General features: G+C 38.1%; 1 protein-coding gene across 1 annotated transcript in view; it reads right to left on the bottom strand.

Moving 5' to 3' along the window:
* The window catches only part of PLB1 (phospholipase B1), a 203,633-nt gene extending 194,417 nt beyond the window's left edge, over nt 1-9,216 (bottom strand). The window contains exons 1-5 of the mRNA XM_044659597.1: nt 9,182-9,216; nt 8,298-8,350; nt 5,913-5,971; nt 4,055-4,121; nt 1,810-1,868 (exon numbers count right to left, since the gene is read on the bottom strand). Of these exons, the coding sequence (XP_044515532.1) occupies nt 1,810-1,868; nt 4,055-4,121; nt 5,913-5,971; nt 8,298-8,350; nt 9,182-9,216 (273 nt within the window). The remainder of the gene's footprint in view (nt 1-1,809; nt 1,869-4,054; nt 4,122-5,912; nt 5,972-8,297; nt 8,351-9,181) is intronic.
* Between the last annotated feature and the right edge of the window lie 3,627 nt (nt 9,217-12,843).

Below are 12,843 nucleotides of genomic sequence, written 5' to 3' on the forward strand. Positions count from 1 at the left end.
GTTTGGAAGTGGAAGAGCTGGATTCAAATCTCTGCCCTACCATTTTGTGTGACTGAGTGGCTGATAAGGGAGAATCATTATGTGACTTTGGGTGCTGGATAAGGGCATTTGCATGAGTTTGGATGTCTGGTAAAATGAAATCATTTCCCCTTTCTGAGCCTCAGTTTCCTTCTCTATAAAATGACAGGGTTTGACTCTACTTCTGAGGTCTTTTCTAGTTCTCAATCTATGATCTTATAAAAGCTGGTGCTGCCATTTACTATCAGTTGAGCATGTCTCTTCCTTTCTCTTGGATCCAGTTTCTTTCTCTGTAAAAGAAGGGTCCAGATTTCTAAGATCTCCTCCAGATCTACCATTTTATGATTCTATGATTAAGATCCATGGACGCTTATGCATGTTCTTGTACATTTGGCCCCCAAACCAACTTGATAAGTCTGAAATGAGGGAGGCTTGGTGAGGAAAGAGAAGCTGGGTGTAATGGTACATTCCTATAATCCCTGCTCCTAGGGATTCTATCTGGAGTTGTTGAACTCAGGAGTTCTGAGTTTCTGTTGGGCTAAAGCCAAGCATCCATCTGCACTAAATCTAGCACCACTACCTTAAGAACCTAGAATAGGGGGCCACAAGACTGCCCTAAGGAAGGGCAAACCAGCCAGCGCCAGAAATGAAGCAGATCAAAGCTTCCATGTTGCTCAAAAGTGGGATTGAACCAGTGAATGGCTACTGAACTTCCAGCCTGGGCAACAATAGGGTCTCAAAAAAATAATAAATAAAGAGGCCTTGGGGGGGGGTTAAGTGGACTGGAGAATTGACATGAGTCATTAGTGAAACATGGTAGCCCCAAACTCCATTGCATTTTTAGACTATGTCAGGAATGCATGTGAGTGTCCTGTACTCTGCCCTAGTCAATCCACACGATTAGCCTTTTATAGAGTTTTGGACATCATATTTTAGGGAGGATATTGACAAACTAGAGGATACTCAGAGGGGAAACAGCCAGGACAGGAAAGAGATCACAGACATATATAGGTGGGAGACCTGGATTAATTAAAGGAAACTGGGGGGGTGGCGAGTGATGGGGGGGCATTCCCTTTTATTTAGATAGCAGAAAGGGCCAGAATCTACAGGGGTTTTAAAAAGAACTTCTCAACAAACAGTTAGTGTCCTCTCTTATGATCATAGATTTAGTTCTAGGGGTTATCAAGTTTTCATTTTATAGATGAGCAAAATGAAGCCCAGAGAAATAAAGTGAATTAGCCAAGGTTTCATAGCTTCTGTATTTGAATTGGGATCTGAACCAAAGTCTCATCAACTCTGAGACTGTCACTCAATGCTTGATCTTGTTTTCAGGTTTGCAGCTCAGATTATCATCCATTCTAAATTCTGAATCCTTCCCGGAGTGGTTTTAAAGTACTTAATGTTATTGGGGAATGATCCACTGTGAATGACTTAGCTACTCTCAGCAATACAGTGATCCAGGATAATTCCGAGGGGCTTAGGACAAAGAATGCTATCTACCTCCAGAGAAAGAACTGTGGGAGTCAGAATGCAGATGAAAGCAAGCAATTTTTCACCTGTTTATTTTTTTGTTTTGGGGTTTGGGTTTTATATGATTATTCTCTTACAAAAATAAACAATGTAGAAATATGATAATACATGTATAACCCAGATCGAATTGCTTGCCACCTCTGGAGGGGGCAGGGAGGAAGAGAGACAATTTGGATCTTACAACTTTTGAAAAATGTGCAAATAGGTTATTACACGTAATTGGTAAATAAATAAATTTCAAATAATAAATAAAGTACTTACTGTTTCCAGGTTCCCAATGGCCCCAACAAATCTGATATCAGAGATTCTCAGAGAATGAACTGTGAAGGCAAGAACTCCATTTAGGAAGGGTAGATTCACATTCCCAGGCAAGAAATGATGCTTAGGATTGAAAGAAGGATATAAAGAGTGCAAAGCTCAAAGCTGTCAAGCTCTGGATTCAAATTCCACTCATGACTCTTATTAACTGTGACCCTGGGCAAGTCACAACCTCTCTGGATCTCATTTTCCTCAACTGTGATGGGAGGGGGTTCTGAAGTCACTTCGAGCTCTAGATTTATGATTTTTAAAATATTCAAAGCCAGAGCAAGAAATGAAGAGAAAGGGGAGAATGGAACCAGGAAGGAGAAAGTCATTCATGTGTCCCCAAAGATGAACTAGACTTGCATTCTTCAAACTAGTAGACCATCAAAGATCTCTCAGGGCTTCACTATGCCCCCACCTGATTCATAACTTTATGTCTTATCATCCCTGCCCACTCCCCACTCATTCTTTCACTTCCATCTTCCTCTGTCTCCCTTCTCTAATTCCTTCTATTTCCTCCTGCCACCTAAACTCCTAATACGTTCCAGAGGAAGGGACTTCAGTCAGTGGTAATAAGGAAATATAATTTAAATGGCAATTATTTGATTATAGTGTATGCATTTACAACTAGAAGGGATCCCCCAGGTTATCTAGTTCAGCTTTCTCATTTTGCAAATGAGGAAACTGAGGCTGAGAAGTTAGATAACTTGCCCAAAGTCATATACGTTTTGAAGGGCAAAGCTGGGATTCAGACTTAGTGCCCAGAATTCCAAGTTTAGAGATCTTTCTCCTCTATCATGCTCCCTTCTTCCTGACTAGATCCTAATAAGATGATAACTTTGGCTTGAAGACTCCCAAAGAGTAGATAGTATATTAAAAAGGCAAAGTAGATGTAAATTGTAAGCAAATAAAACATGCCTCCAAATTTTGTACAGCTAAGTCACTATTATTTTCAAAAAGTGAATCTTAATAAGGATTATTGACATAGACCATGAATCATGTTACAGGAGATAAAAAGGGAAACCTTAAAAAAAGCCACTTAGTGCTCAAGAAGTTTGCTTTATGAGATCAAAGTTGTCATATAACTACACAATAATGACAATTCTCCATTTAAATAAAGATTAGTAAAGAGCAAATCAGCTCAGGAAAAACAAGTTTTTGTGACACAATTCCCAAACACTCAATATAAAGTGGCCAAGGTTAAAAAATTCTGTGTTGCCATCATGTATGTGTTGTAATCCCTCCGGGAGAATATAAGCTCCTTGAGGGCAGGGACTGGTTCATTTTTTTCAAGTCTCTCCCCCCTCCCCCCATCAAGGAATAGAGCTTAACAGATGTAAGAGGAATTGAATTGAATTGAGATATCTGCAAAACAATGAATTCATGATGGAAAGAAGCCTGAAGCATTGGCACTTTTGAAAGGGATGGAGAAGCAGGCCAGTCAGATAACTATATAATATTTTAAACTCTGGTAGAAGAAGGGAGGGAAAGGGCCACTAGGTGATGCAGTGGATAAAGTGTTGGGCCTGGAAAACCTGAGTTCATATCTGATCTCAAACACTAGCTGTGCAACCCTTGACAAATCACTTTTTAACCTGTTGCCTCAGTTTCCTCATCTGTAAAATGACCTGGAGAAGGAAAAGTCAAACCACTCTAGTGTCTTTGCCAAGAAACTTCAAATGGGGTCACAAAGGGTCAGAAAGGACTGAACTGACTGAACAAAGCAAAGAAGAGAGGAAAAGGCCAGCCTCTAGAACAGTGTGATCTGGGGACCCCCATTTCATAATATTGCTTACACATTTTAATTTCAAATATGGAAAATATCAATAGATAGAATCCATGTAGATAAAAAAAATTCAATAATTTTAAAGGGTATTAAGAGGTCTTAAGACCAAAAAGTTTAAGAACTGAAAACCACTGGTACAGAACACAGTGAATGATCACCAAGGTTTCAGTAATTTTCAATTCATAGTAAAGAAAACTAGAAAAGATTCTCCATCTAGGCCAAAAGCTAGAGGGTTTATCCTGGTTCGGTTTTTTCATTGGTAGCCTTGGATAAAAGCCTGGTCTACAGATAATAAATGGTAGGGATGAGTGGGCTCCTCTGCCACCAGGGGCCAAGGAACAAAGAGACTAGATTTGGTATTGGCCAGATCAATGAAAAGTTCCCATGCCTTTCCGGCTATAGCCTTCAAGCACCAACCTGACTCTGATGGAGGACTGAATGATATCTCCTCTGGCTTGCAGGGAAATGGAAAATTCTTCAGGCCCTGCAATGAGAAAGGAACATTAGAAAGAACAATGACATTGTATGGAAACCACATGCAAAGGTACCCAAAGAAATGACCATGTTCTACTACAACTGTCTAACTGGTCCTACTGTCTAGCCCCATTCCCAAATTTGGAGAGAATATATGCTCACGGACTTGGCAGTGGGGCTTGGGGCACCATACTGGGGAAGGGTACATGGGGCACAAGGAAGAGGAAGATTGGGTCAAGAATATTGTATTTACTGGCCTTTACTGCTAGAGGGAGAGTTGTGTGATAAATGCAGGGGACTCAAGGGCCAGTGCCATTACAGCTGAGGGTACAATTTTTCTCCCTTGAAGAAGGTTTGGCAAGTTCAGTTAAAGAGGCAGGAAGTTTTTGAGTATTCACAATGATGAATTTTTGGGGGGTAGCCCAGTGGATAGAGGGGGCAGCTAGGTGGCACAAGGGATAGAGTACCAGACCTGGAGTCAGGAATACTCATCTTCATGAATTCAAGGCTGACCTTAGATGGTTACTAGCTGAGTAATCTTGGACAAGGCACTTAACCCTGTTTATCTCAGTTTCCTCACCTATAAAATGAGCCGGAGAAGGAAATGCCAAATCATGCTAGTATATTTGCCAAGAAAACACTAAATGGAGTCTCAAAGAGTCAATTGTAACTGAAAACAACTGAACAACAACAAAAAAAAGTGGATAGAGGTCTGGACTTGGAATCAGGAAAACCTGAGTTCAAATCCTGACACACTTACTAGCTATGTGATTCTGGGCAAGTCACTCAACTTTTCTCCATCTTACCTTCCTCCTCTATAAAATGGGGATAATGATACCTATTTCTCAAGGCTGTTGTGAAGATCAAATGAGTTAATATATGTATAGTGCTTTGAGAATCTTAGAGAGCTAAGTGCTACCATTATCTTTACCACACTTTTGCAACCTTGTTAGTGCCTTGACCTTCCCTTAATGCAAAATATTAATTTTATATTAAATTTATTAATTTTCTATATGTTTTGTATTTAATAATCTCTGATCATGTTGTTCAGGACTCCTACTCCTACCCCAAGAATGTAAGTTCTCTGAGGGCAGTAGATATTTTGTTTTGTCTTTGAATCTCCAGCACCTAGAAATTAAGAGCTTGGCATATTGTAGACTTCCAATAGTTGAATGATTGAACAAATGAATATTTTGTTCCCCGGGTGACTATAAGGCCTTTGAAGGCAGATATTGTTTCTTTTTGCCTATTATTTTGTTGTTGTTTCAAGTAATTTCTGGTGCTGTTTCAACTACAGTAGACCCCCCTTTTAGGTGGAGGAACTATTTCAAGGAGAAAAAATTATGTATTTCTCCCCTTATTTCTAAGAGGATGACCATTCTTGGGGAAAATGTACAAAAATATACCCAAAATTTTTGGTTGGAAATGTTTTGGAGACAATTTCTTTATAATTGCTAATTATAATGATAGTCCAGATGCTTGCCTAGGGGATATTCTAGAAGACAACCCAGATGGATATGAATAAGTTACCCTATTTTTCTCAAAGTTCAAAGAGATACCAGGGACATTCACTAACCCTTTTTGAATGCTCCTAGGAGTTGCCTCTTCAAAAAGAGAGTATCATGAAGGGTTAGTGTCAAGAGACAAAGATTGTACAACCATCAGTCACCAAGCCAGTGGCCTGACTGTCCTCATGGGAAGCAAACTGTTAAAACCCAATAATTTTTACTGATCCAAAATGCAGAATGTTGATTTGAACCAAGATTTGTCTCTGTTCCTCTATACCCTGCAACACCCTCACCTCTGGCCATGTCTGTTCTTCCCAGGAGTTGTTTCCTAGGGCAGCCTGGATTGTGGTTGCTGGAAAAAAAATAACAGCATCATCTATTTGGTAGAAGTTAACAGGTTTTCCCACCATATAGCTTCTGTTCTCCCAGCGTGGCCTCTTTGGTGTCCTCAACCCATTATCATATTCATTCTCATCTCTGTGTATTCTCTAATGCCATTTATTGTGTTGTATGTATGCCATATATGTATTGAATGCTCACCTATTCATCATGAATTTTGATTTTGAAAATTTGAAAATTCTTTGAAAATTCTATCCACCTTTCAAGGTCCCTCTTAAATCTCATTTCTTCTAGGAAGCCTTTTCTGAATGATTCCAATCTTATTGATTTCTCTCCTTTCTAAATTTCTACTTTAATCTAGAATAATAGAATAAGAGATATAGTTAGAGGATGTGGATTCAGATACTGGCTCTTTTCCTTTCAACCTCTGTGACCTAGATGACTTGACCTCTTTGAGTGTTCTCATCTATAAAATTGTCATAAGACACTTGTACTATAAACCTTGTTAGGCTATTTCTAGGACCATTTTTGAAATTGCTTAAGTTGTAATGTGATTTAATGCAATAGTAGCACAATTGTAGCACTACGTAACTTAACACACCGATTTCTACTCCTAAGAACCAAAATGGTGAAATAAGGAGCATTTGGGGCTCCTCCTCACACACAAAAAAATACAAACATTTTTAAGATGCCTCAAAATGAATATTGAAGTGATAGAACCAACAGAAGACAGAGTGAAACAGTGCTTCAGTCCAGGACAGTATGGAGAGACAACAAGGAGTGCCCTTCTTGGGGTAGGAGGAAAGAAAATGGTCCATGACCCAGAGTGCCAAGACCAGGACCAAATGTGGGGGTGATGCAGCACAAGTGTTAGGGGGAAGAACACAGCTAGGTTCAGTCCAGCCTCAGTCGGAGTGAATAGAAACCAATGTGATACAATGCATTTGACAGTGGGAAGTACTCAGCCCTCTCCAACCTATCTAGCCACAGCAGGAGAAGGCAAGATCCAATGTGATCCAGCACAAGTGGCATTTGGGTGGACCAATTTCAGGCTTCCCCATTGCAGGTCATTTAGGCTGTCCCTGCAGAGTGCACACTACAAGACATAAGAGATAATCAAGTCAAATAGACCATAGTACAAACTCGGGATATTACTCCTTCCCTATCAGGAGTGGAGTTAAGCTTCGACATATAGACATAGTCTCAATAAAAAGGCCACCAAAATGAGCAAAAGACAAAGAAAAAGTCTGATTCTGGAAAACCATTTCAGCAACAAGAAGACCAAAATACATTCTTAGAAGAGGACGGCAATGCCAAAATGAAAAGGTGTGAAGCCTCTGAAGGCAAATGTGAAAGGATGTCAGGTGCAAAATGAACCACTGAAAAAGCTCCAAAATAGAATTTTTAAAATAAAAAAATAAGAGATGTAGAAGAAAAATTGGGGAAAGAAGTGAGTTAACAACTTAGAACAAAAATTTATTGAAAAAAACAGCATCCTAAAAAAAGCAATACAAAAATTAAAGAAGAAAATAACTCCCTAAAAAGGAAGCACAAAAGCTCAAGGAAGAAAATGTACCCTAAAAATTAGAATTGGACAAAAGGAAGCTAATGACTCCACAAGATACCAGGAAATAATAAAATAAATTCAAAAGAAGGAAAAAATAGAAGAAAATCTGAAATATCTTAGTAGAAAAACGACTGACCTAGAAAATAGATCCAGGAGAAATATCCTAAGAACCATTAGACTATCTGAAAGCCATGTTCGAAAAAAAAAAAAGTCTGGAAACCATATGGCAAGAAATTATCAGGGAAAACTGCCCTGATGTTCTCAGACAAGAGAGGAAAATAGAAATTGAAAGAATATACTAATCCCTGCCTGAAAGAGATCCCAAATTAAATACTCCCAGGATTATTTTTCATAGTCAGATTCCTTAACTCCCAGTCCAAAGAGAAAAAACTGCAAGGAGACAGAAAAAATATCAAATATTGTGAAACCAATCAAGAGTACAGAAGACTTAGCAGCTTTTACATTAAAAGACTGGAGAATGTGAAATATGATATACCACAAGGCAAAGGTCTAGAATTACAACCAAGAATTACCTACACAGAGCAACTGAGCAAAATATTCCAGGGGAAGAAATGCATATTTAATGAAATAGAGGACTTTCAGTCATTCCTGACAAAAAAGATCTGAGTTGAAAAGAAAATTCGATGATGAAGTCAACACTCAAGAGAAGTATAAACAAGTAAAGAGAAAAGAGAAAATTCAAGGAACTCAATATTCCTATCTGAGAAAGTGTTAACTAGAATACCAAAGATATCTATGATACATGAAGTACTTAAGATGCTTAAGATACTCAAGAGAATCAGTGAAATCAAATTGATTACATTACTATATGGGAAGACATAGTTAAAATACTTAAGATATCTATGATGCTTGAGATAATTGAGGTACCTAAAGTAGTTAGGATACTTAAGAGTTTTATCACTATTAGGGCAGTGAATAGGAACAGAGGGTAGGAAGTAAGTCGAATATGATGGGTGATATGAAAAAAGCAAAATTAAGGGATAAGAAAGAGGAACACATTGGGAAAGGGAAAAAGAAAGAATGATGAGGCTAAGATCTTACATGAATAGGCATGTAAGAGTAAGTACAGAGGGGAATATGTGGGGGTGGGACCTGCAGTTTAGGCAATGCTTGAAGCTTTTTCTCATCAGAAATTGGCACAAAGTGAGAATAATACTCACACTAAGTTGTCTATAGAAACCTATCTTACCCTATAGAGAAGTAAGAAGGTGAGGGAGAATAAGAGCTAGATGGACAAAAAGGGGGTGAATTAGGGGAGGTGGTAGTCAGAATCAAAACATCTATGAACAGGAGAAGGTTGAAAGGAAAGTAAGAGAAGGACAAATGGGGAAAAAAAATAAGATGGAAAGAAACACACAGTAATCATAACTGTGAATGTGAATGGGATAAATTAGTCCATAAAATGGAGTAGGGTGGCAGAGTTGATTTAAAGCTAGAAGCCTACAATATAATGTCACCAAGAAAGACATTTAAAGCATGCCCATAGAGTAAAAGTAAAGGGCTAGAGCAGAATCTATTATACTTTCGGTAAAGTTTAAAAAGCAGGGTAGCAATTATGATCTCAGACAAAGCAAAGGTAAAATTTGACCTAATTAAAAGAGATAAGGAAGGAAATTACATTTTGAAAAAACTTACTATAAACAATGAAATAATGTCACTACTAAACACATATGCACCAGATGCCATAGAATCCAAAGTCCTAAAAGAGCGGCTATATGAATTAAAAGAAAAAACAGACAATAAAACTATTTTAGTAAGGGACATCCCTTCTCAGAAATAGGTAAGTCAAACCAAAAAAATAAATAAGGGGGGGCAGCAAGGTAGCTCAGTGGATTGAGAGCCAGACCTAGAGATGAGGGGTCCTAGGTTCAAAAATGGCCTCAGACACTTCCCAGCTGTGTGACTCTGAGCAAGTCACTTGACCCCCATTGCCTACCCTTACCACTTTTCTACCTTGGAGCTAATACACAGTATTGACTCCAAGATGGAAGGTAAGGGTCTAAAATAAATAAATAAACAAACAAACAAATAAACAAACAGATAAACAAAAAAATAAACAAGTAAGTAAACAAACAAACAAATAAATAAGGAAGAAATTAAGGAGGTGAATAGAATTTTAGAAGTTAGTTTTGAGAAACCTTTGGAAAAAGCTGAATGGTAATAGAAAGGAATATGTCTTTTTCATTAGTAGTATATGACACCTTCAAAAAATTGACCATATAAAAGGACATAAAAGTCTAAAAACCAATTGCAAAAAAAAGCAGACATATTAAATGCATTCTCTTCAGACCATAATGCTGTAAAATTATACTAAACAAATGACTGCAGAAAAAAAGACAAAATTAATTGGAAAATAAATTATTTTATCCTAAAGAACAAATCACAAAAACAATCAACAATTTCATCTAAGAGAATGACAAAGATACAGCATATCAAAATTTTGGGGATGCAAAGTAGTATTTAAGGGAAATTTTGTGTCTCTAAATGCATAGATAATGAAGTAGAGAAAGAGCAGATTAATGAACTGGGGAATCAACTAAAAAATCAGAGAAAGAATAAATTTTAAATCCCCAAACATTAAATTAAAAATCCTGAAAATCAAAAGAGAGGATAAGAAAAATGAAAGAAAACCATTGAACTAATAAACAAGAGAAGGAGCTGTGTTTTTTTTTTGGGGGGGTGGTGGTGGAGGGAACCTCAGTAAAAGAAAGAAAGAACACCAAATAACAGAATTGAAAATAGAGTGAATTCACAACCAATGAAGAGGAAATAAGGTAATTATTAGGAGTCATTTTGCCCAATTATTTGCCAATAAATCTGACAATCTAAGCAAAATAGATGAGTATTTAGAAAATATAAATTACCCAGAAGAGGAAATAGAATAAAAAACCACAAATCAGAAAAAAAGAAATTAAACAAGCCACCAATAAATTCCATAAGAAAAAAATCTCAGGGCCAGATGGATTCATAAGGGAATTCTACCAAACTTTTAAAAAATAATTAATTTATAATCTATTTGATTAATGAAGAAGAAATTCTTCCAAATTCCTTTTATGGCATAGATATGATATTGACACCTAAATCAGGAGAAAAAACAGATGAAGAAAATTATAGACCAATCTCCCTAATGAATATTGATGCAAAAATGTTTAATAAAATACTAGCAAAGATATTACAATAATATATCACAAATTTCATAATCTATAACCAAGTGGATTTTGAACCAGAAAAGCAAAGATCATTCAATATTAGGAAAACTATCAGCATAATTGACCATGTCAATAACAAAACCAAGAAGAAACCATATAATTATTATCTCAATAGATGAAGAAAAAGCTTTTGACAAAATACAATACCCATTCCTATTAAAAATGGGGGCAGGCTTCCGGGTTAAGATGGCGGCAGAGTAAGAAGCAGCTCTTAACCTCTCCTGACCGAAACACACAAAACTCCTCAAGGGGACATAAAAACAAGTCCAGACGAACGGAGGAACCCCACAACAGGGCACAGCGTGGAAGGTACGTGGAATCGAGACATTTCCAGGCTAAAAAGGGCTCTCACTCACTCAATCGCAGGCTGAGCAACCGCCCCACCCCCACCCCCTCCACACTCACCTATAGCTCCGAACCCAGCTAAAAAGAAATAGAGCAAGTTTGGGGCACCCATCGAGTCATCGGCAGCTCCGGGACCTGTTCCTGAGAGCAGCAAGACTTAGGACCCCATTAAGTCAAGAACGCACGTGAAATCTGAGCGCAGGGGAGCAGGATGCTGGGCGCGCGCCCGCTGAACAGAGGCGTGGGTGCTGGCTGAGCAGAGGCGTGGGCGTGGGTGGAGGCGGACACAGCCAGGAACTAAAGCCTAAGTGGGGAACCAGTGCAGACGGGTATACGACTGTGGAAGCAGCGCCCTGAGACTTGTAAAGAAACCTCCAGCAGAGGATCAAGCAAGGGAATCCACCAGGGGGCTTGACCTTGGAAAAAACTAGAACTCAGACCTCAGGACTGAGCGCGAGGATAAACCTGAGAAGCTGCTGGGCTAATGATGGCTAATCAGTTACAGGAAATTCAGAAGAGAAAGAATAATAACAAAAAAAAGAAGTCTCTAACACTCGACAGCTTTTACACAGAGAAAATCCAGACAACTGAGCAAACAGAGGAGGAGAACAAACAACCATCCAGACCCTCCCCAAATAAGGAAAACTCCTCACAAGCTATGGAAGAGTTCAAATCTGAGATTTTGAGGAAAATGGAAGAGATCTGGCAAGAAAATAACAGTTTAAAAGGTAGAATCTTGCAACTGGAAAGCGAGGCTCAGAAACCAAATGAACTGATAAGCAAATTGAACACAAGAAATGACCAGACTGAAAAGGAATACCAGAAGATTATGGCCGAAAACAAGAAGATTATGGCCGAAAACCAAAAGATTATGGCCGAAAACCAAAAAATTATGGCCGAAAACCAAAAAATTATAGCCGAAAATCAATCCCTAAAGGCTAGAATTGAGCATGTAGAAACTAATGATCTCTCAAGACAACAAGAACAAATAAAACAAAGCCAAAAGACTGAAAAAATAGAAGGAAACATGAAATATCTCAATGAGAGAGTGACAGACCAAGAAAACCGGTCTAGAAGAGACAATTTGAGAATAATTGGTCTTCCAGAAAAACCAGAAATTAATAAAAACCTGGACTCTATACTAACAGAAATAATTCAGCAAAATTGCCCTGAAGTCCTACAACAAGAGGGCAATATAGACATTGAAAGAATTCATAGAACACCTGCGGCATTCGATCAAGAAAGGAAAACACCAAGAAATATCATTGCAAAATTCAAGAGTTTCCAAGCAAAAGAAAAAATCTTACAAGAAGCCAGAAAGAAACAATTCAAATATCAAGGAGCAACAATCAGGATCACACAGGATCTGGCAGCCTCAACACTAAAAGACCGTAAGGCGTGGAATACAATATTTAGAAAGGCAAGAGAGCTGGGCCTGCAACCACAGATCAACTACCCATCAAAATTGACTATATATTTCCAAGGGAAAGTATGGGCATTCAACAAAATTGAAGAATTCCAGGTATTTGCACAGAAAAGACCGGGGCTAAATGGAAAGTTTGATATCCAACCACAAAAATCGAGAGAAACCTGAAAAGGTAAATAAGATACAGAGGGGAAAGAAAGAAAACTTATAATTTTTAAATTTGTCTTTTTAAGGGCCTCAGTGAGATCTAATTATCTGTATTCCTTTGTAGAGAAATGTTGTGTTTAATTCTCTGTAGTGAACTCTATTCACTATTA

This window comes from Gracilinanus agilis, chromosome 2, assembly GCF_016433145.1.
Source record: "Gracilinanus agilis isolate LMUSP501 chromosome 2, AgileGrace, whole genome shotgun sequence".
NCBI lineage: Eukaryota > Metazoa > Chordata > Mammalia > Didelphimorphia > Didelphidae > Gracilinanus > Gracilinanus agilis.